The 24,989-nt window shown below is 51.7% G+C and overlaps 1 protein-coding gene across 1 annotated transcript in view; it reads right to left on the reverse strand.

Annotated features, from left to right (window-relative positions):
- Positions 1–564: 564 nt before the first annotated feature.
- Positions 565–24,989, reverse strand: part of ZDHHC14 (zDHHC palmitoyltransferase 14) — a 65,487-nt gene continuing 41,062 nt past the window's right edge. The window contains exons 2-8 of the mRNA XM_078618411.1: positions 15,667–15,839; positions 13,870–14,028; positions 12,382–12,519; positions 9,365–9,413; positions 6,464–6,566; positions 5,051–5,160; positions 565–3,074 (exon numbers count right to left, since the gene is read on the reverse strand). Coding sequence (XP_078474537.1) covers positions 2,957–3,074; positions 5,051–5,160; positions 6,464–6,566; positions 9,365–9,413; positions 12,382–12,519; positions 13,870–14,028; positions 15,667–15,839 — 850 coding nt within the window. The 3' untranslated portion in view covers positions 565–2,956. The remainder of the gene's footprint in view (positions 3,075–5,050; positions 5,161–6,463; positions 6,567–9,364; positions 9,414–12,381; positions 12,520–13,869; positions 14,029–15,666; positions 15,840–24,989) is intronic.

Raw genomic sequence — 24,989 nt, forward strand, 5'->3', positions numbered from 1 at the left:
CACTGCAGAGAGACACGCCGAGCTACGGGGCCCATGGCTCGTGGGCACAAAGTCTGATGCTTCCTCCGACGGTCGCAACGACTTTCCAATCGACTTTCAGGAGCGCCCCACCGCAAATCGCTGCAGACGCGCCCACCGCTGCCAAGTGTCTCAAGGAAGACGACCGAGATGCGACGTCGCTGCTGCTGCTGCTGCTGCTGCTCCTGCTGAACACGAAAGTGACTTTCCCAGGTCTTTCTTTCTCTTTTCGATTTAAAGCTTTCGTGACTGCAGGGATTCATCTTCTTGGTTCTTTCGGTAAAGTCACGTAGAAGGGAAGTAATACAATAATACAAATAAAACAGATTAACCTATCTGTCTCCCCGACAGACCTGGTCTTCACCTGAGGATGGCTGCTTGCGTTGTGGCCGAAACGTCGTGAGAATTATTTTTTATTGTTTTATTTTTATTATTGTATTACTTTTCTTTCTATCTCATTAAACGCAGCATCCCTCCCCAACCACAGTCTTGACAGCACGGAGGACCACGCAACCGAGGAGACCTCGACAAGGCGAGAACTGCTCGTTTTGTCTTTGTCGGTTACGTCCGTTTTAATTTAGGCAACAGCAAAAAGGGAATTTGATTGATTTTTTTTTACGAAAACCAGTGAAATCTGGCATTAATGCTGCCGGGGACACAATGTTCTGCTGCAGATGTCACACAGATTAACCTATCTGTAAACCATTAAAGTGTTCGTGCCAGACGACCAAATACGTACTATTGGATTACATTTCAGTGAATAAAAATTTTAACGACAAAAACTATTTGGTATCTAGTGGCCAAAAAAAAAATACCAAACGAATCTCACAAACAGCTGCGTCGGGTGTATCTAAGCAAACGGCTTTAAGCTTTCCCAGCATGCACCTGCATCAATTTACCCACAATTCCCGCTGATGCAAACAGTGGGCCAAGTGCCACCGCAAGCCCCGCCACCCCCCACCACCGGTGGCCAACCAGCCAATCGCACGCTCCGTGCAAAAGATGGCCGGTCGTCTCCGATTGGTCGGATTGCCACGCTGTACAATTTCACGACACGCCGATTATCGCGGCTTCAATTTCCGATAATTTTGTCACGCGATTGTTTACGTATTTGAGTCCTGTTTTTGTGCGTTGCTGTGCTCGCAGTGTGCGTGATGACAACTTAAAAAGGTTCCTCGGCTGATGTTAACTCAACACAAGTCTTCGAATTATGGTGACTTTTTTTGCGATCGGTAACATTTACAAAAGCCTTCATGCTGCCAGTTAAAACAGAAACAATTAAAAGAACCACAACGCTAAAATTGAGGATGTCACATGACCATCACGCCATCACTTAAGCCAAAAGTCAACGGCTAACAGCTAAATATTTAGAACTTTGATGACCATGTTTGCGAAATCGTACATATGTGTATCAGGATGTAAAACACAAAATATAAATTAAACGAGTGTCGATAATCACGAGAAAACGATATTTTGCCGAACGAACGTTGATGCGATGATCGTGGTGTTTACACCGTGCGACACATAATTGCGTCTCCATATAGCGGCAAACCCTAGCGGTGATTGGTAGGATGGTTCTGGAAAGAACGGAAGAGAAATAGGATGGGGGGGGAGGTGGGGGGGTGGTGGTGGGGGGGGAGGTGGGTGGCTCTCTCGCCCAGTCTACAACAGCACGCGGCGGTTACGCATCGTTGCAACAAAAAATGTCACGCGCAATAATCATTCCGTGAGAGCTCGACGCACGCTTAGAACTGCTTGTTGTGTTTAGTTTGTTGTCCTTTGCCCGCACCTGCGATTAGCACGGCTAGGCTACGTAGGGTGCAAACGAAGTTCAACGTACAGTACAATGAGATCTTTAGATCCGACGAGCTCGTTGGGGGCGATTTGGTCAGAGACAAACCAAACGGCAATTGTTCGTCCCAATTATATTCCCATCGCACTATTGACACCACACACTGGGACCAAAACATATATGGTTTAAGACGTAGGCTTTCGCGACCGATATTATCCATAGTAAAAGTTTGTGGGTTAAATCACGTAAATATGTGTCGTGGTGGCAGGTTTAAAGACGCATTTATATTTACGTGATCTCACCCAAAAACCTCTATTATGGAAACGATATATAATTTGGAACTCTTGACATTGAGCGTGTGACAACGCGTTGCCTTTCAGGATGTCGCGTTTCTTACCCGCTCTAAAATGATACAGAATCGAATGAATAAATCACTTTGTACAAATCCTAACGGGCATCACCAAAGGCCTCTTGCGTGCTGGGGCGGGAGGCGGGAGGGAGGGGGGTCTCTTCCGAGTTTCTCGCTCGTCTCGCTCTAGAAAGTCGCGCGCCGCCCCCGCTGCCGGCCAAACTCGCACGAGACTCTTCGACGGGGGTCACGAGATCACCGAGCACATCACGAAAATCGCTCGCGAGAGAGGGGCGACACGACGGAGCGGTGGCCGGGTTCAAAGTGCGCACACGGCGTTCTCGCTCTCTCTCTCTCTCTCTCTAAAACGCCAACCAAACCGCCGCCCCCCCCCCCCCCGCCACCACCCATCCGGCGCCCACCAACCCAGACCACAACTTCAGTGATTTAAAATTAATTGTGAAATACCGGCGAACAACAAGCGTGTGTGTGTGTGTATATATATAAATATACACGGCGCGACGCAAACGCCGCGGGTGGGTAAGAGAGTCGGAGCGAAGGGTAAACTAAAACGTCGGTGGGATTTGTTTCCGTTTCACGAAGCATGGTGGTGGCGTGGCTTTTCAAAAGAATAAAAACGTCCAGTGAATTCGATTTGTCCAGTCATCAAATCAAATTAAAAAAAAATTAAAGGATGCAAATAATAACAACGACGACGAACAAAAGATACAATTGGACGATGTTAAGTAAGAATATTAGAACCACGAGGATGATTTTGCAGGCACAGCAGGACGCCGCTACGCGTCGGGGCCTACCATAGGCTGAGAGCTCGAGGAGCCCGAGGTGTTGAGGCCGTTGTGAACGGCGACCGTCTTCAAGGCGTCCTCCTCAATCTCTCCTCGCCGGTCAATTAAGCTGATTGAGACAAACACACGCACACGCACAGACACGCACACACACAGACACACGAAACCACACACGCACGCACACACAGACACACGCAACCACACATGCACGCACAGACACGCACGCACACACACAGACACACGCACGCGCAGACACGCGCACACACACACACAGACACACGCAACCACACACACAACCACACACACAGACACGTGCACACAAACACACACGCATGCGCAGACACGCACGCACACGCGCAGACATGCACGCACACACACAGACACACGCACGCACACACGCACAGACACGCACGCAACCACACAGACACGTGCACACAAACACACGCGCACACGCACAGACACGCACGCACACATACGGGCACATGTATATTTACACAGGGCACACATATCTATGGGACTTTCTTGGCAGTATAAAAAATAAGAAAAGGCTTTACCCTTCCTAGAAATAACACGGGAGGTGTGAAGATGCTCAAACACCAAATCGAAACCTTTTGCAAGGCATCAAGTTTCTGCATTAACCCACACAAACTTGTGGCAAAACGCGCAAACAAACATTCTCCGATAATTAACAAAAACATTATTTGTTGTTCCTGGGTAGTAAGTGTCATTTCCTAATTGCTTATGTCTCAAAAGTACAGAAAATGGCTATTATTACTCCCCACAAACTTTGCTTTTGTGACCAGGAGAGTGATATTTTGAAATGTACCTATTGTCAATGAGAACACGTGGTGTGCATTTGTATCATTCCATTACGTAAAGTCCTGGTCACAAAAGCAAAGTTTGTGGGAAATAATAAAAGCCATTTTCTGTACTTTTGAGGCATAAGCAATTACAAAAATAACACTTACTACCCAGGAACAAATATCGTGTTACATAGTGTATAACATATGTGTAGTGAGTTCACCCTACATATGCATTGTCTTTGAAACGGATTTGACTACACCATAGACAAACACACACAGATAGAGAAACACATGCAGACTTAAGACAAATACAAAGATTCCCCGTATAGCATTCATAGACATTTTGGGGCAAGTGCTTTTAGAGAGCACCCTATGAAGGCCGGCACGGCACACGAGGGAGTGGGTGGCCAGCACCACGCCCGGCCGCCTTTGTCTCCCTAGTGCCGATGTTTACACACCACACCAGGTACTCATTTGAGGCCAAGTCGACCTAAGGGAGGCCCAGGACCGGTTCAGATAATCGTTACCGGTCTTGGCCACGAGCGGCAATGGAACTCAGGTCGTCGGGTTTGTAGCGTAGCGCGCTAACCACTACACTACCCACACAGGCACACAGATACAGACAAACTAAACTACCAAACTAAACCATTTTTATTTTTACCAGGTAAGGCCCAGCTCTTTTTCAGAAGCGACCTGGCCATCACAAATGATCGTGTGGAAGCATATAGCAGCAGCCAACTACCCTGAACGCGTGGTGATGCCGATTCTAACTGTGGGGGGAAAAAACTGGAGGAGCCGGAGAAAAATCCACGCTGTCGCGGAGAAAACACCCAAACACCCCAAGTACACATTTCGATGTAAAGCTTTCGTGACTGCAGGGATTCATCTTACTTGGTTCTTTCGGTAAAGTCACGTAGAAGGGAAATAATAAAATAATAAAACATAATAAAATAATTCTCACGACGTTTCGGCCACAACGCAAGCAGCCGTCCTCAGGTGGAGAACAGGTCTGTCGAAAAGATGATTGACCATTCAGACGCTGCCTTCTCAACAGACCTGTTCTCCACCTGAAGACGGCTGCTTGCGTTGTGGCCGAAACGTCGTGAGAATTATTTTATTATGTTTTAATTTTATTATTTTCCTTCTACGTGACTTTACCGAAAGAACCAAGAAGATGAAACCCAAGTACACAGCGGGGCCTCAGGCTCGCGATGGAACCCACGACCTCCTGCTGCTCCTGCATACCAGGCTGGTGGTGGGGGAGTTGGAGGGGGCGGCATACCTGGGCGGCAGGGGACCGCACAGCACGGCGCAGCAGTTGGAAAAGACGTTGCCGTGGCTGAACGGGTTGTAGACATCCTTCCCTCGCTTGCTGGACCACGAGCCCTTGATCTACGCAGGTGGGACGAAGCAGAGGACGGCTGAAAGTTTGTAAACTTAAACGTTACATTTATATACACACACACACATATGGGACACGGTGCGTTCACCGGTGCTGTCATTTAGTGCTTCGGGTTGTCGGGGAGGCGATTCGGCAGGTGCGGCGATGAAAGCGAGGTAGCCATGGGGTAGAGGGCGGGGTGCGGGTCAGGTGGCGGGGGAGGGCGGCCGCTTGCGGAACACCTCAAAGCCTTCTCTGCACACGTCCGTTGCGCCGAGCCGGTAATTGTTCATCTTAATGAATGTTTGCTGAACTTCTTTCGCACCGTACGTAGCCAATCGTGCTAAATCGGAGGTGCAGTGGAGTGCGGTAGTTCGGTGTGGTGGTGGTGGAGTGTGGTAATTCGGTGTGGTAGACTGCGGTAGCTCAGCGTGGTGGTGGAGTGTGGTGGAGTGCGGTAGTTCGGTGTGGTGGTGGAATGTGGTAGTTCGGCGTGGTGGTGAAGTGCGGTAGTTCGGTGTGGTGGAGTGGGGTAGCTCAGCGTGGTGGTGGAGTGTGGTGGTGGAGTGTGGTGGTGGAGTGTGGTAGTTCAGTGTGGTGAAGTGCGGTAGTTCGGTCTGGTGGTGGAGTGTGGTAATTCGGCGTGGTGGAGTGGGGTAGCTCAGCGTGGTGGTGGAGTGTGGTGGTGGAGTGTGGTGGTGGAGTGTGGTAGTTCAGTGTGGTGAAGTGCGGTAGTTCGGTCTGGTGGTGGAGTGTGGTAATTCGGCGTGGTGGAGTGGGGTAGCTCAGCGTGGTGGTGGAGTGTGGTGGTGGAGTGTGGTGGTAGAGTGTGGTAATTCGGCGTGGTGGTGGAGTGTGGTGGTGGAGTGTGGTGGTGGAGTGTGGTGGTGGAGTGTGGTAGTTCGGTGTGGTGGAGTGCGGTAATTCGGTGTGGTGGTGGAGTGTGGTGGTGGAGTGCGGTAATTCGGCGTGGTGGTGGAGTGTGGTAATTCGGTGTGGTGGTGAAGTGCGGTAGTTCGGTGTGGTGGTGGAGTGTGGCAATTCGGCGTGGTGGTGAAGTGCGGTAGTTCGGTGTGGTGGTGGAGTGTGATAATTCGGTGTGGTAGAGTGGGGTAGCTCAGCGTGGTGGTGGAGTGTGGTGGTGGAGTGTGGTAGTTCGGTGTGGTGGAGTGCGGTAATTCGGTGTGGTGGTGGAGTGTGGTGGTGGAGTGTGGTAACTCGGCGTGGTGGAGTGGGGTAGCTCGGCGTGGTGGTGGAGTGTGGTGGTGGAGTGTGGTGGTGGAGTGTGGCGGTGGAGTGCGGCGTGCCACTCACGTCCTCGTTGGTGGTCTGGTTGGAGGCCACCAGGTAGGTGTGGAACCCCGAGAGTCCGATGATGGACCACACGGAGAAGAAACAGACGACCGCTTCCAGCACAGTGCGGCCCCCGTCGCGGTCAAGGCCAACAGCACCAGGGGCAGAGACTCGTGGCGAACTCGCCAACAAAGCACAAGGGGGCCCCCCACCGCACCCCCCCGACGGCGAAGCTGTTTGGGGGGGGCACAGCGAATGCCGTGGACTGGCGCAGGGTATTTGTTGGGAGGGGGATGGGGTGGTCGCCCGTTTAAAATTTACGAGGAACCTCCTTTTAAAAAATTAAAAATTCTATCTCCGTGACTTTCCCGAAAGAACCAAAGAGTATGGATTTCCCGCAGTCACGAAGGCTTCAAATCATGATTTTTGCAACAAATCGCCCACTGAGGTCACCACGAAACGGCCCGCGATGTCGTCTGCGAAACGTGAAGATTGCCGCGGATTTAATTTAATGCATCGGAAGGCAGGGAGAGAGAAAGTGCGACGGGCGCTGTCGTCGGCACACATCGCAAGCGGCGATAAATATGCAAAGCAAATAAGACTTCGATTTAAAGCTTTCGTGACTGCAGGGATTCATCTGCTTGGCTCTTTCGGTAAAGTCACGTAGAATGGAAATAATAATAAAGATAAAACATAATAAAATATGTTATTATGTTTTATTTTTATCATTTTATTATTTCCATTCTACGTGACTTTACCGAAAGAACCAGGAAAAAGCAAATCAGACTTCGCCACTACAGACGGAACGGGCGTTAGCGTAGGAGTCGCATTTCATTCTCTCGCAGCGGCAACTCCCTTGAGAGGTTTGATGTTCCCCTCCGATGTCACGCGCCCGACCCTAATTGGGATTCCGCTTTCAATTCCAAGCAGTGGGTTGGAGATTCCGAGCGACGCTGTCGTCAGCCGTGATCAATCCACTGCTGGATTAAGTCCTCCCACGCCCCCCATCCCAAGCCAACGCCACTCACCCCCCCCCTCCCGATCCCGCGACGTAACAATCCACACCGCGTCCGCTCCGTCTCCCCAGTTGACGTCCTACTCGTGACGCATTCCATCCCCTTGGCTATTACACACAAAGTGCTTGCCACAACTGAACAGAGGTCGCAACAGGTCTGTCGGAAAGACGCCAACTTCATCTGGGGACGGCTGCTTGTGTTGTGGCCGAAACGCCGTGAGAATTATTCTATTATGTTTTATTTTTATCATTTTATTATTTCCCTTCTACGTGACTTTACCGAAAGAACCAAGAAGATGAATCCCTGCAGTCACGAAAGCTTTAAATCGAACTTTGATAAAATGTTCACTGCTTTGCACTCCACCGTTTTATCTGTGTTTGACATTGCAATATTTACCTCTCAACCGTTGACCCGGGAGGGATTAATTTGTCTGCCAGAGATAAGCGCAGCACTGGACACAACCCCCAGTGTGACTGCGGGCTTCTCGCTCCGCCCAACCCGGGGATAATAACGTGTCGGACAATGCCCCCCCCGCCCCCCCCCCCCCCTCTCTCAAATGGCTCACGCAATTAAGCCACGTCGAAATGTCTCGACACTAACGAGATTGCGTCTGAAGGGCTTCGGATGAGGATTATTCCGCACGCGCGTTCGTAAAGGAGACGTCTTCGCTAAGATGACATTCATCCGCCGGCTCGCCACATCTGAGCTTTCTCATCTCGAACTAGAAATCAAACTAAACTACTAAACTTTTAGGATTTTTCCACATAAGGTCCATTGAGCTATACAGCTCTATTTCAGAAGCGATCTGGTAACAAATTATAGCTCAACGAAGTGGCTTTCATCATCACATGGACATTTCTAGCAGACGAATACTCCAAACGCGTGATGCGGATTCTAAATGTGGAAGGAAAAACCGGAGGACCCGGGAGAAAAATCCACGCGACGTTGGGGAGAGAGAGAGAGACACGCAAACTCCAAATATACAGCAGGCGTCAGGGTCGGGATCGAACCCACAACCTCCTGTATACCAGGCGAGGTAGTCAACATCTCCTAGCCACTGTGGTGCCTGCTCTCCACGGCACGAGCGTACGTACACAACACGGGTGGTTCTTCCACTCGGGAACACGTTTCGCGAAAACACGCGCCGTTATAAACGCGGAGCGCACCCCCGCCCACCCCCCCCTCCCCCCCCACCCCCCCTTTTACAAGGAGTCATGTTTGCATAGACCACAATACCTGCAGTCAGAATGCAAACAAAAAACACAACTCTGATAATGTGCACTGTCCTTGAAGTTGATTGGTCCACACCCGAGACAGCTTTCCTTAGAGCCTAGTCTCACATGGTGTTGGACCAGATGACGCCAAAAGGCGCACAACTCAAAGACAATGCACCATCAGAGTATGAGAGCTCGGGGTAAAGCATTTACACCATTGGAACCTCATTTGCCAGTAAAAAATATGATAATTGGTTTTTTACCATTCTATCTGGCAACAAAACTGACACCCTTTTTTACAAGGAGTCATGTTTGCATAGACCACAATACCTGCAGTCAGAATGCAAACAAAAAACATAACTCTGATAATGATATGCACTGTCCTTGAAGTTGATTGGTCCACACCCGAGACAGCTTTCCTTAGAGCCTAGTCTCACATGGTGTTGGACCAGATGACGCCAGGTGTCAGTTTTGTTGCCAGATAGAAGGGTAAAAAAAAATTTATCATATTTTTTACTGCCAAATGAGGTTCCAATGGAGGAACTTGCTGTCGCACGCGGCCGACAATTTCGCGTCCCGCCAACAATCGCGGTCGAGATGACGTGAAGGTGGTGGGGGGGGGGGGGGGATGCGGGAGGTGGGGAGTCAGGGGAGGGGGGGGCCCACGTGGGTTGACACCACAGAAAGGATATCTCGCAGGGCTGTCCTTGAGCGCGTTCAGAAAGCCGTCGCGTTGAGACACTGCGGCACGAGAGAGGAGGAGGACATGGGGGGAGGGGGAGGTCAGGCCGTCTCTATCACAAACACCCACCGCTCCATTTGAGAAGCGGGGCCCAGGCCGAGAATGTCAAAGTGCGCGAAAACGGTTATTCGTACACACGGCGTGCGTGTGTTCACTGCTTTGTCGTCGTCGAACCGCTGTTGGAAGAGTCGGGGGAGGGTGGGGGGGGGGTTTCTTTGACCATACTTCCCCACTCTGGTCAGCGTGGGTTGGTGAACGTGGGCGGTATGGGAGAGAGCAGGTAACGTGTAGGGTCACCATTGGGGTTTGCTGCACTCCCCACTGCCGACCCACACAGTAGTCACACAGCTTTTATTAAAACTAAACTATTTTTTTATTTTTTTATTTTACCAATGTAAGGCCCACAAAAGCTGTGGAGGGACAAACCCGGAGGGACCCGGAGAAAAATCCACGCGGCCACGTGGAGCGAGTAACGCAAACACCACATATACATTCTAGATTTGAAGCTTTCGTGACGGCAAGGATTCATACTCTTAGGTCTTTCGGTAAAGTCACCATGTAGGTAAAAAATGACCGTCACAGCCAGATTTGCTGCATCAAGTGATGCAGCTAATCTGGCTGTGACGGTCCCACCTGATGACGGAGACTTGTGCTGCCTCCGAAACGTCGTGATTTTATCGTTTTATTAATTTTCATTTCATTTTTTACCTACGTGACTTTACCGAAAAAACTAAGAGTATCAAATATACGGCAGCAGGCGTCAGGGCTGGGATCGAACCCACGGACTCCTGCGTACCAGGCGAGGTGGTTAACAGCTCGCCACCATGGCTCCCGATTGTTCACATGACAAACCTTACTCGTGCGGCTGTGTCGGGGTGGTGCTCGTGGGATGACGACACATTTACACGATCGAACGCACGACATCCTGCATACCAGGCGAGGTAGTTAACATCTCCTAGCCACCGTGATGATGATGAGAGAGAGAGAGAAAGACACGCAAACTCTAAATATACAGCAGCAGGCGTTAGGATTGGAATTGAACCCACGACCTCCTGCGTACCAGGCGAGGTAGTTAACACCTCGCCACCATGGCGCCCTCTCGCACCTCCGATTAGCACGGTTGGCTACGTACGGTGCAGAAGAAGTTCAACGTACACACACACACTTCGAACATTCCTCAATTGTGTTGCCTTGTCCCAATTCATTTGAGTTTTGTCAGCACCCCGATTTCAGGTGACACTCACAGGAATAAAAATCGATATCAACAATGACAGCAGTGGATTAAATATTAACTTAAAGAACAAACAACTAAAACGCTTTCATGCCGGTATTAAAATGAATTAATGTGCCCTGTGTCTCCTGACTTTCGGGTCAGCCTGTAAATGCAGGACACGTGTGTGATTGTGTGTGGATCGGTAGAGGTTAGCGCGCTGCGGGGACTCGAGTTCGATTCCCGCTCAGCGCCGCCAAACACCAGTGACGAATACATTAACCGGTCCCGGGCCTCCTCTAGGTCGACTCAGCCTGACACGAGTACCTGGTGCGGTGTGAAAAAATCGCCACTGGGGAGACAAAGGCGGCCGGGCACGGTGCTGACCACCCACCCCCTCGTGTCCCGTGCCTTTCATAGGTGCTACTCGCTAACAGCACTTGCCCCTACAATCTGTTGAAGGCTATACGGGGGATCTTTGTCTTTTTGTGCGCACAAAGGAACGCTCAAGCACACACTGCCCTCTGGAAGAAAAGGCGCCCCCCCCCCTCGCACACCGCCGTTCCAACAATACGCATTTAGCCAGCACTTCACGCGACACAATCTACTCACGGGTCATATTTCCGCACCAATTGCATCTCGCTGTTTGGAACGAGAGCTCGGGTTCCGTTTGCCCCGTGGTCACGAGGCGCCGTGGTGGCTAGGAGATGTTAACTACCTCGCCTGGTATACAGGAGGTCGTGGGTTCGTTCCCGACTCTGACGCCTGCTGCTGTATATTTGGAGTTTGCGTGTCTTTCTCTCTACCCGACGCGAGATGTTAACTACCTCGCCTGGTATACAGGAGGTCGTGGATTCGATCCCGACTCCTGACGCCTGCTGCTGTATATTTGGAGTTTGCTCTTTAATTATAGATGGCCAGGCTGCTATAAATATTCACATAAGCCACTTCATTGAGCTATCATTTGTGGCTAAGTGTATTAAGCAAAAGAGTTGTAGAGCTCAGTGGGCCTTACCTGGTAAAATAACAAATAGTCTTAGGTCAGTTTTAATAGTTCAATTCAGCTGTCCGTAACGTGCTGCGTTTTATCTGCCCGGTGCTCTGCTCGTTGTGCTTGCGAGCGCCCCAGTAGCCTCAAGGTGCACCTAGCCTGGGCATTGCCCAAGAAGCGTCCTTCACTAGCTTCTCCTCCTTGCTATGACCACGTGGTCACGGGCGCAACATCGCGCGCCCGCCCCCCTTTCCCCCCCGTAAGTGAATCCTGGGCGTCGATCCAGTCAATAAGCTAATCTATCATCGGCAACCGTGAACATATTCCAGGAAACCGGGGACGGCAGCGGGCGTTTAGGCAGCGAAACACGCGTCTGGAAATCAAGCGGGCGGGGGGGAGCACCGGTGGCATCGTTGATCGATTTTTTGTTGTTGTTGTCGTCGTCGTCCCAGCAAGAGTGCGGGCAACGTTAGAAAGCCACCGAAGGCTACGGCTACTCCCGGTCGTCATCCCCACTACGATGGGAGGCCTGCGAGGCGCCCAAGTGCTTCCGGCACGTAACCCTCTTTGGGTGGGTGGGGGGGTGGGGGGCGTTTCGCCCCGAAGGGTTACGCCGTTCAACGACCCGCGTTTCGCCGAGCCGATGTTGGCAAGTTGGCTTCGAGCAAGGGGCGACCAAAGGATCGTGTAAATGAATAATGAGCCGCGTGCGGTTGCACGGTGTTGGTGGTGGGGGGGGGGTGGGTGGATGGTGGTTGCCACTCACGCAGTGCTATGTGCACGATGATGAACGCGAAGATGTAGACGGTGAGGAGCGACAGGGAGAGGACGAACATGTAGAAGAATCTGTAGTTCCTCTTGCCGACGCAGTTGCCCACCCAGGGGCAGTGGTGGTCGAAGTGCTCTGCGCACGAACAGCACCGCACGCGGGAGACACACACACACACAGAGCGCACGCGCAACAACAACAACCACCACCACCGGCGGTGCGATCGTTAAGACTGTTCAATGACATTGACATCGCCACGCAGACACCGATTACGAAGCATCGAGTCTGCATCGTCCTCTCTCTTGTCGCTTTGTGTCCCACCGGTGCTAGAGACCAAATGACACTAAGAGGTGACCAGTACAAGGACAATGCAATAGCTTTAACAGTTCACGTAAATGCAGACAAGATGCCTTGTAAAAGGTGTCTATTTGGTCTCTGAACATCTTAACACCGCCTGTATTATAAGCCTCCTCCTCCTATTTCTTTATCATCGTCTTCACACTGGCAAAAACGGGGCCTGTAAATACAGCCACATCATTCCTTGTGTGTGCGCATGCACAAACAAAGATCCCCCGTATAGCCTTAACAGACTGTAGGGGCAAGTGCTGTTAGCGAGCACCTTTGAAGGCCAGAACGGCACACGAGGGGGTGGGTGGCCAGCACCACGCCCGACCGCCTTTGTCTCCCCAGTGGCGATGTTTACACACCGCACCAGGTACTCATTTCAGGCTGAGTCGACCTAGGGGAGGCCCAGGACCGGTTCAGATAATCTTCACTGGTGTTTACCGTGAGCGGGAATCGAACCCGTGTCTCCGGGTTCATAGCGCATGCACGCACACACACACACAAACATCAAAGATACCCTGCAAAGCCTTAGCAGACTGCTGGGAAATTGATGTTAGCGAGTGCCTATTAAGTCCGGGGTGGGTCGGCAACAACACACCAGGCCGCCTTTGTCTCCCCAGCGCCGACGTTTACACGCCGGAGGCAGCTAGCGCCAATTTAAGGCTCAGTCAACCTACAGCGAGGCCGAGGAGCGGTACAGATATTCGTCAACGAAACGAAAATATTTTTTTTATTTCAGGTAAGGCCCACTCTGTGCTAATGCAGAACTGACTTGGCTATCACAAATGATGATAAACTTGGTTGAGCCATCATCATCATCATCACGTGAAAATTTGTAGCAGCCAAATACTCTAAACGCGTGGTGATGTTGATTCTAAATGTGGAGGGGAAAAACCGGAGGACCCGGACAAAAATCCACGCGATCACGGGGAAAGAGAAACACCGCAAACTCCAAATATATACAGCAGGCGTCAGGGTCGGGATCAAACCCACGAACTCCTGTACACCCGGCGAGGGAGATAACATCTGGCCACACTGGCCACAAACTCGGGTCGCAGGTTCATAGCGCAGTGGCGTTTCGAACGCTAACCCTCCCCTAACCCCCCCCCCCCCTCGCAGCACACACAGCCCAGCGCTCACCCACGCAGTTGTCGCAGAGGCTACAGTGGGAGGCTCGCGGCGGGCGGAATATCTTGCACGTCAGGCAGTACTTGAGCTTCACGTTCTGCCCGTTGATTTTCACCTCCTTCATGCGCGGGGGCGGCCGGTAGTTGTTTGCGTTGCCGCCGTTCGCCACCTCTGCGGGGGTGAGGGGGGGAGAGGGGTGGCGGGGGTGGGCGGGGGGGGGGGGCATGGCGGGCACGGGGTTGAAGGGGGGCAGGGATCGATGGGTTAAACCACGCCGCCGAGCAGAAGGGGGCAGCGCCGTGGATCGCGATCAAGAGGCATTTCGTCCGTAGGCCTCGTCAGCGCGAAGTTGGAGCACCGCCGGTGGCACAACGACCACGCGTCGGGATTTCACTTCCCGAACGCGTCCGGTTCCCGAGGCTGGCAGCGGCGTTGCGCAATTTCTCACTCGCCATCGCCGTTCCCACCCCGCCCCCCCCCAACGGAGGCGCGCGCCCCTCCGCCACTCGGAGAGGTGGCGCCGTGACGAAGGAAACCCCCTCGCGCGCAAAGGCTGCGGGTTGCTATCCGCGACTGTACCCCAACCGGGAAATCGGACAAATTGACCGAAACGCGTGCTCGCAACATTGCAGAAACGAGCCAGAGCTAAAAACGGAAATACATTAGGAGATTGCCAATACGTAAGTAGATACTCGGATTGTAAATGTTGTGGCTTGGCTCTCCAACACATCGGTGTGCTGTACTAGTATACTACACTATACACTACACTATACACTACACTATACACTACAGCTACACTAGTGCTGTACTAGTGACGAATTGGCACGTTCTGTTTACGTCACAACCCTTACTAGTTGGCTGTGTCGGGTGGTGGCGGGTTTAACGACACATTTATATATTTACGCGATCTAACCCAAAAAAAAACCTGTATTATAGATGATATTGATCGCCAAGGCCTACGCACTTGCTGATTAAATACTTGAAGGCAACCAACGATTGTGGAAAAGCGTCACATAATCCACGTATTTGCACGATTCATTAAGACTTGTTGTGAAATGACTTACATGTGACGATGATGATGTCGATCGTGGGTAATGTTGATGGGCGATTATGATTAAAAACTAAACTATTTTTAACACGTAAGGCCCCACTGAGCTATGTAGCTGTTTTTTTATAAGCCACCTGGCCATCACGAATCACGAATGATAGCCCAACGAAGTGGCTTATCACGAGGACATTTATAGCAGCCAAGTCTAAAACGTGTGATGCTTTTTGTATTTTACTAGGTAAGGCCCACAGAGCTGTGGAGGAAAAAAACCAGAGGATCCAGAGAAAAATCCACACGACCACGGGGAGAGAGACACGCAAACTCCAAATATACAGCAGCAGGCGTCCGGGTCAGTATCGAACCCACGACCTCCTGTATACCAGGCGAGGTAGTTAACATCTCACCACGGGGAGAGAAAGAGACACGCAAACTCCAAATATACAGCAGCAGGCCTCAGGGTCGGGATCGAAACCACGACCTCCTGTGTACCAGGCGAGGTAGTTAACATCTCCTAGCCACCGTGATGATGATGATGAGAGAGAGAGACACGCAAAACTCCAAATATACAGCAGCAGGCGACAGGGTCGGGATCGAACCCACGACCTCCTGCACACCAGGCGAGGCAGTTAACATCTCATATAGCCAACCGTGACCCGCAAAAGAACTCGCGTCGCTCCGTTCCGTTGGCACGCCGGGCTGCCGTAACTCGCTGGCGGTTTGCCGGCAATGATCACGGGGGGATTGGGGGGGGGGGCGTTTACCGTCCGAGCCGAGGATCTGCTTCTCCAGGTCAGCAGCTTCGTCAGCGGCCGCGCGGGGCAGGACGCCGGGGTCGCTGAAGCTCGTGCGCAGGAGGCTGCACATGACGAAGATGAAGAGGGCCGCGCCGACCGCCGGCACCGCGGGGTTCAGGTTCTCCGCCAGGAACGGGCAACTGCCGGCAGACGGACGAAGGGAGGGAGGGAGGGGCCGCGGTTATATCTCGGTAAGAGGCTTTGTTCCATCTTGAATTGAAGCTTTCGTGACTACAGCGGCGCCCGTCGCAGTTTCTCTCTCTCCCTGCCTTCCGATGCATTAAATTAAATCCGCGGCAATCTTCACGTTTCCAAAACGCCACTGCGGGCCGTTTCGTGGTGACTTCAGCGGGCGATTTGTTGCCAAAATCTTGATTTGAAGCTTTCGTGACTGCGGGAAACCATACTCTTTGGTTCTTTCGATAAAGTCACGGAGGTAGAAATAAAACAAAATATATACATTAAATAGTCGCTCCAAGCCTGGGGTGTGTCATTCAGACTCTGTCGTCTCGACAGACCTGTTCTCCACCTGAGGACGGCTGCTTGCGTTGTGGCCGAAACGTCGTGAGAATTATTTAATGTTTTATTTTTATTATTTTATTATTTCCATTCTACGTGACTTTACCGAAAGAACCAAGAAGATGAATCCCTGCGGTCACGAAAGCTATAAATCGAAATAAAACAAAATAAATCACGACGTTTCGAACGCAACACAAGTGAAAATCGCGATAGCCGCGATTGTCTGCTGCGAGCAGACATCGTGCTGCTCTTCGTGATTTATTTTGGTTTATTTCTACCTACGTGACTTTACCGAAAGAACCAAAGAGTAAGGCTCCATTCAGCGAAGATACGGTGTGTGAGATTGTGTGGTGCCACGATTCAAAATGTTACCCGCACCATCCGAAGCGATGCTGCTGCTGCTGCCAGACTTTTCACCCACACCTCGAATCTGAGAGCACGTCACCCCGATTGCTTCTAACCCTCCCCCCGCTGACTTCCAAAACCAATCCCAGATCAATATCAAGATCGCACTCACGGTCGTTCAGATTCCTTCCCATGAACTCACCCCCTTGCCTACTGCTACCCTCTCATCTCACTCTACTCCCCCCCCTCCACACACTCTCCCACCTCTCATCTCACTCTAATCCCTTCCACGCGCTCTCCACTCCAGCAACCAAGGCGTTCCATCGAAGCCCCCACCCAACCGTCTCTCATTGGGAGGTCGCTCATTCTCCTCTGCTGCCCCCACAGTCTGAAACTCCCCTTCCTCCAGCCCACCGTGCTGTCGACTTCCCTGCCCCCGTTCAGGCCTAGACTCACGAACCATCCCTCGTCTTCTCTCCGTCCGCGACCGACTGCCTCTCAATCAGAGGTCGCAACCGGGTACCCGATACCCGTACCCTACCCGATACCCGGCTACCCGTACCTGGCCGTTTGCGACCCTGGTGCGGCCGGGTACGGGTAGGCCGTGAGTCACTGGTGAGTAACCGCTTGTCACTCATTTCCCAACGTCTTGTCTCTTCTCACAATTCAAGTTCCTAGAATCAACCCACCCGCGCCTGCAACATGGCTTCATCCCAGAGGTTGCAATCAGGTACCCGATACCCGTACCCTACCCGTACCCGGCTGGGTACGGGTAGGGTACGGGTACGGCCGGGTACGGGTACCCGTTTGCAACCCTGGTGCGGCCGGTTACGGGTAAGGAATCAAAACCCGTTTGCGACCTCTGCTCTCAATACAAAAGAAACATTCCCCGCCCCCCGTATCGGGACGGCGCCCAGAGACGCGGTCGCATCGAGACACCGCGATGTTGAATCGCGTTCCGCTGCAGTCGTATCGACGCGCGCACGGACCCGCAGGCTCGCGTGAAGACCCACAGGTCGCACCCGAGGAGACCCGAAGCATCTCTCTCTGTAAAATAATCACGTCCATGGCTCTGCAGATTTACCCCTCGCGCACAGCCGCAACGTAGATCCCAAAAACTGGCACCTTGTATTGTACCGTTCCGGACATCGCATGCGTAGTCATTAACAATTTATGAACTTCAAAAAAATCGTTACTTTTTAATTATATATATCTGTCTCTACTTATATGTCTGTCTATATGTCTCTGGTTCTGTGTTTTATCTCTCTCTCAAATTTAGCATTCTCAGGAAGAACGTAATCAACCAGGTAGGGTGTTGACTGTTATGTTATCCGACTCTCTGTTGTATTACATTACATTTCTAAGTATTCTAGATTTGTGTTTCTATTTCATTTATACCTGATGACGATTGCTTGTGTATGCTAGTATTTAATTTATTATTTTATCTTTATACGTGACTTTATTTCATTTTAATATTAAATGTCAATGTTCGTGGCTCATTAATTATTTACCTCTACAATGTCGAAAGTGATGCATCCACGTTTGCGTGGTGCAGCGTTGGTTCACATCCGCCGAGTTGGCACTTTTAAAGAAGGGACTGATAGAAAAAGAAAATCACTACCATCTCACAGAGCCCACCGCGGAAATGACAAACGTCAATCTCAAGGGCTCATCTTTTGTTGTTAATTGAATATTTATCGGGGGGCCGGTGGTAGGCACAGCGCGTTGCAGGGCTTCGAGGTTCGATTGCGGCAGGCAGCCCTGGTTAATACCAGCCCTGGTTAATGACCACAGCTGCAGTAACCACTTTTGGCTCGGCCATCGAAGTTTTTTTACCCTTTTATCTGGCAACAAAACTGACACCTTTTTTTACAAGGAGTCATGTTTGCATAGACCACAATACCTGCAGCCATAATGCAAACAAAAAACATAACTCTGGTAATGTATGCACTGTCCTTGAAGTTGATTGGTCCACACCCGAGACAGCTTTCCTTAGAACCTAGTCTCACATGGTGTTGGACCAGATGACGCCAAAAGGCGCACAACTCAAAGACAATGCACCATCAGAGTATGAGAGCTCGGGGTAGGCATTTACACCATTGGAACCTCATTTGCCAGTAAATCAACTTCAAGGACAGTGCATACATTACCAGAGTTGTGTTTTTTGTTTGCATTATGGCTGCAGGTATTGTGGTCTATGCAAACATGACTCCTTGTAAAAAGAAAGGTGTCAGTTTTGTTGCCAGATAAAAGGTTAAAAAAACAATTATCAATCTAAACCACGCTAAGAAACGGACTCGATTGGGATCGGCACGCAACGACCGACGGCCGCACGCGACTAGCGGAGGGGGGGGGGGGCGGGGGGGGAGCGGAGGGGGGGGGGAGCGGGGGGGGGGCCCTCTGTGGCCAGCAGTTGGTGCGAGCGGGCAACTCCGTGCCGGCCACGCGCAAAAATAAAAAACCGACGCTTTAGAGCGGGGGATGAAATTCACTGACCAGTTATGGTCCCCCCTTGTTCCCCTCGCACTGGGGCCGCGAGAGCATTTACTAGACGGCGATAAACACTCAACTCGGGCACAGGAAGAGGGGAGCCCCACCTTCCTTTGCCCGAAATAGCCCCCCCCACACACACCCCCCACACACCCCCCACACCCCCCAGGGGTTATGGGAGCACTGAGAATCTGGCTGGGATTGAAACGGGACACAAAGAGAGGGCGCGCACGCCTCTGTGTTTATGGCACGTGATGCATTTGTCGAGTTCCTGAAAGCGAATGCACGGGGGCGGTCCGTCCTTCAGTCCTTCCGTCCATCCATCCATCCTTCCTCCATTTGTTCCTTCCATCAGTCCCATCCTTCCTTCCGTCCATCTCATCCTTCCTTCAAACCTTCCCGTCCTTCCCATCCTTCCTTCCTTCCGTCCGTTTCTTTAATGAATATTAATTTGATAAACGAGCGAGGTCTTGCAATACGAGCAGCGCATGTATATGCTTTGTCTGCCGAGCGTCACGTGATCACAACTGACATACGAGTGCTTTGACATACGAGTGCTTTGGCATTACAAACACTTTTCCGGAACGAATCATGCTCGCAATCCAAGGATTTACTGTAGAAACCTTTAGCAAGGAATCGGGTCTCCATTAACCACACGGTATTTGTAGTGAACATGCAACTAAAACATGCTCTGATAATATCATATACATGGCATTGCCTTTGAAACTGTTTGGCTTACACCAGAGACGGCCTTCTCTATGGCTTTGTCTCATCAGTGTCAGACCAGAGAACGCCAAAGGCTGAACAGTACAAGCGCAATGCCACACGTATCAGAGCAGTTGGCGACGTTTGGGGCAGTGACACTTCTTCGGAGCCGCGTGATGCAATGACGACAACAAATGTAAGATACACGAAGAACGCATTAATTAGATGAACATACGCAAGTTAGAGAAATCATACTGGTAGGAACCTCTTGGTTACACCAGCCCACAGGGGATTATTGTGTCCGTCCGTTGTGCATCCAACAATGGGAGGGGTGGGGCTGGGTGGAAAGGGGAGGGTGGGGAGGGGCTGGGTGGGGAGGGGCTGCTCACCCCACGGTGCCCTTATAAAACTCAACGTTTAACCTACTCACGCCAGCTTGTGCCCGCCCTCACAGTCGGGCATATTTGCGGAATACACCACGCCGCCGTTGACCCTGGCCATTGACCGAGCAACCCACCGTTCCTACCAGCTCCCTCCGCAGAACGTGTTAATTTATCTTAAAAAAATAAAATTCGCTTCTCGCATACTTCCTTATTTTATTGGAATGAGTGCAGTCATTGATATCGCTGTTATCAGTTTTCTATTTCGCCCGAGATTGTATATTAACCGGTGAGAGTAGTTTAAATTTTACGTACGGCATTTTGAGATATTTCAATGTGAACGTGCTTTTACGAAATTGAGGTGGTTATTATTATGATGATGATGATCGTTAAAAGTAAGCGTGCTTTGCCCCAGGACCCATCGGGGGCAAGAGAAGGGGGCGACCGCCGACGGTAGGAGGATGAACCAAGGAGTGTCAGCCAAGGGAGGGAACGTCAACCGCAGAGATAAAATGATGAAGTCAGCATATCTGGCGGGCGCCAGACGGATTGCGCCATCGGCTAGACCGTACGAGACGGTCGACGGCCAGGGGCGAGGGCTTCCTCCAGCAGTAGATAAGCCACGGCTGATCAGAGATGTCCCGGAAGGGGACACGACGAATCGGGGCGACCGACCTGCGTGGCGAGGCACGGTCAAACATCTCGCACTCGGCCGTCGCGTCTTTCATCATTCAGCAGCGCCGCCATGAGGTCATCAAAGAGTTAAGATCCACCACCACCCACCGCGTTACGGACCACCCAGGGCTCGCTCGGTGGCGCTGGCGTCGGCTCTAAATATAGCCGCGCGTGCCGCGGCAAGTCGAACCATTCGGCGGACGCGAGAGACACGACGGCGGTGCAAGTAGAAACTCACCCACCAGCCAAACCCCCGGCAGGCAGGCAGGCAGGCGCGCTCAATTATTCTAATTATTAGGTCGTATCAGATCGCACCGTGTGCGTAAAGCAAGTCGGTGACCCGAGTTTGGTTCTCGCTCACGGCCACCAACACCGGTGACGATTTTCCGAATCGGTTCTGGGCCTCATCCTCCAAGGTCGACTCGGCCTCAAATGAGTACCTGGTGCAGTGTGGAGTAAACATCGCCACGAGGGAGACGGGGGCGGCTGGGCGTGGTGCTGGCCACCCACACCCTCGTGTGCCGTGCCGGCTTTCCTAGGTGCTACTCGCTAACAGCACTTGCCCCAACAGTGTATTAAGGCTAGACGGGGGATCTTTGTCTTTGTGTAAGTCAGGCGTGGCGCTGGCCACTCAACCCTCTCTCGTGCGCCGTGCCGGCCTTCATCGGCGTTCGCTAACAGCTCTTGCCCCAACAGTCCGTACAGGCAACAGACGGGGGATCTTTGCGAGTGCCCGTCTCATTTGTACCGCCTGTGCAACGAGTCTCGTTTGTGCCGTCTCATTCGTACGCTTCCACCTCATTGTTGTCTGTGCTGCGTCTCACTTCCGCTGGCCATAACCACGCGTACCACACGTACCACGCGTACCACACGTACCACACGTACCACACGTACCACACGTACTCTCTCTTCGGCGCTGCGCGTTTCGAATGAACGTCTTATTAGCGTTTGTCCGTCTCGCCTACAGCGCTCCGGCGTCAACCGCATTCTTCACCTTCTAGTGGACTACTGCCCATCTCATCTGTGCGGGCGTGGTGCTGGCCACCCAACCCACATCGCGTGCCACAGTGCCGGCCTTCATACGTGCTGCTGCTGCTACACGAGGGGGGGGGGGGGTCTTGATGTAGTTTGTGCTGCCTTGTCCGTACCGTCTCGTGTCCACACACATTCGTGTTGTATGTTGCCTGTACGGTCTCGTCCGTACCGTCTCATGTCCACACACATCCGTGTTGTATGTTGCCTGTACGGTCTCGTCCGTACAGTCTCGTCTCTTCTGTGCAGAGGATCCGCCGGTACTTTGAGCGTCGTCTCTACTTTGTCTAAATTGTTATTCGAGCCTGAAGAAAACATAATCACATCAAATTCGGATGCATTGCGAATCGATTTTCACGGATGGTAATGCGGGCATCACGAGGATGAGAATTGATTTTTCTTTTTGTGTATCCGTGAATAATCACAGGCCTACAAAATGCTACAAAAAAATGACAGCGGCTGCAACAAAAACCAGACGTGGCACATTCTCCTGCAGCTCAAAGCGTCTAAGCTCTCACGAGCCCTCGCCTCGGGGTGAGACTCGTCTCCTAGGAGGTGGAAATTCCACGTGCCCATGGCCAAGGAAGTTTATCAATCGGACAACCAGGGATGATCTTCTTGGTTCTTTCGGTAAAGTCACGTAGAATGAAAGTAATAAAATAATAAAAATATAATAAATTAATTCTCACGACGTTTCGGCCACAACGCAAGCAGCCGTCCCTCAGGTGTTTTATTTTTATTATTTTATTATTTCCCTTCTACGTGACTTTACCGAAAGAACCAAGAAGATTAATCCCTGCAGTCACGAAAGCTTTAAATCAAAGCCAGGGATGACTTTGCAATGATGATGGTGGGCTGAATCAGAGGGGCGGGGTGGGGGGGCCATGGGGGCAATTGCACCCCACACCCCTTTGAGACCATAGGAACAAAACACCTTTATTGATATTTAGCAGAGAAAAGACATCACATTGTTTATTTATTTACTACTACGAATGACTGCACCCCCATTTGAAACGTTGGAATTCTAGGAACAACCTCCCCCCCCCCCCCCCACCACGTGCCCCTCCCCACGCCCCCACCCGACGTCTTCAGACTGAACATGGAGGCCACCCAAAGCCCGGGCCCCCCCCCCCCCATAGCTGCGGGGCCCCCCCAAAGCGCAGGGCCCAGGGCCGACACCCTGACCCCCCCCCCCACCCCGAGCCCCATCCCCCATAACGTCGCTGCCCTCCCGACTCAACGAGGAAACCTTTTAGAATCTAGATGCACATCCAGCTGAGCCAACCCCGGACAGGGGATAGAGACCCGTGACCTTAATATTTTACGGAGAGTTCAAGCGCCGCACGGGCGGGTGCGACGCGACAGCACCGCGCCAACGCGGGCGGCTGTACCCCGTGACCACGTGACCTTGAGAGGAGCGCGCTGGCGCACACACACACGTGACCCCAGGCGCTTGACGCAGCCCCAAGGCACCACAGACAAACATTCATGCCACTTAGAATGGAAATAATACAATAATAAAAATAAAACATAATACAATTATTCTGTTATTTTTGCATTTCCCATAAATATGCTAAAATTCCTCTTGATATGCATCCCAGCTTAAATAGACGCTCCAAGCCCAGGACGTGTCATTCAGACTGTCTTCTCGACAGCCCTGTTCTTCACCTGAGGACGGCTGCTTGCGTTGTGGCCGAAACGTCGTGAGAATTATGTTATTATGTTTAATTTTTATTATTTTATTACTTCCATTCTACGTGACTTTACCGAAAGAACCAAGAAGATTCATGCCACTGTTGCCACCAAACCACACTCCCCCTGCCTGCAGCTCCCAACTCAATCTCACCATCTCTGGCACGTTCAAAAAATAACAACCTCATTTTCCTTTTTTCTTTCTCTCCCCATTTTATAATTTCACCAACACGCTCGGGGTCCGTGTGGTTCAAGCAAACCACAACTGACAATGATCTGCCGACTCAAGTGCTCGGACACGTGGCCATTACGAACCCCTACACACCACAAGGGAAAGACATGCAGCCCTGGAGAACCCTCTTGGGGGTCTGGGTGACGAACCGAACCCTGATCATGGGAAGGGCTGAAGCCCTGTATCCGAACTCGGGTTGTTCGAAGGCCGCTGTCTCAGCATTTACCCACAGTGCTTATTATCTTTTTACGAGACGCCCATCCACCACCTCATCACTCACCACTTTATTACCAAATATCTTCCAACCTTACGGGGGGGGGTTGTTTTTTATTCTCACACTTTTTCCTCTCACCATGGCTCCGAGTCGGATTTTACAAAGCAGTCAGCAGATTTGTCCATTACCGTATTCGCTTTCACCTCCACCCGTAGAGCCTTATTGATTGTTACCCGCTGAGGCTCGCAAGGAACCGGGTATTTTTAGGCAGCATTGGGGCAAAAAATCTGAGCGGGCAGCGGTGCCGAGGTCACGGCGCACGACTGGGAGGGTCGATAAAATATCTACCACTTCATGGAAAGATTACTTAGATTACTTTTGCCGCTATAAATTTGCACATGATGAGCCACTTCTGTTGAGCTTTCATTTGTGGCCAGGTCGCTTCGCACAGCTCAGTGGGCCTTACCGGGCCAAAATAAAAATATTGAATCATTTCATAGTTTCAACAATTAGTCACTGCCAGCTGAATGTCTTCCTCCCCCGACTACCACCCTTCCCAGCACCCCCCCCCCTGCCCGCCCCCCTACCCCCGCGTCGCATGCGCCGCTGCAGGGGCGGTCGTGCCTTCCCGCGTGCGGGAATTCCGCGGCACCTGGCAGCGATTGGGAGCCCGGCTTCACGGCGCGGCCAAAGGAGGCCCTCGCCAAGGGTGCCGACGGCGAAAATCGGCCAGAAATAAAAACAAAATAAACGCACGCCTCTCCCACGCGCTCCCAGGGGCACCGATGGTCAAAGATGAACCCGGGAAAACCGGCGTCACTGATCGGCAAGAGGCGCAACCGTGACGCCGACACGGCCCCCTGCCGCCACATGCAACGAACAAAGACAACGATCCCCCGAGTAGCTTTAACAGATTCCTGCTGTTATAGCGAGCACCTATGAAGCAGAGGTCGTAAACGGGTTTTGATTGCTGTACCCGGCCGCACCAGGGTCGCAAACGGGTACC

The sequence above is a fragment of the Lampetra planeri genome, chromosome 57 (assembly GCF_965212315.1).
Source record: "Lampetra planeri chromosome 57, kcLamPlan1.2.h2, whole genome shotgun sequence".
Classification (NCBI taxonomy): domain Eukaryota; kingdom Metazoa; phylum Chordata; class Hyperoartia; order Petromyzontiformes; family Petromyzontidae; genus Lampetra; species Lampetra planeri.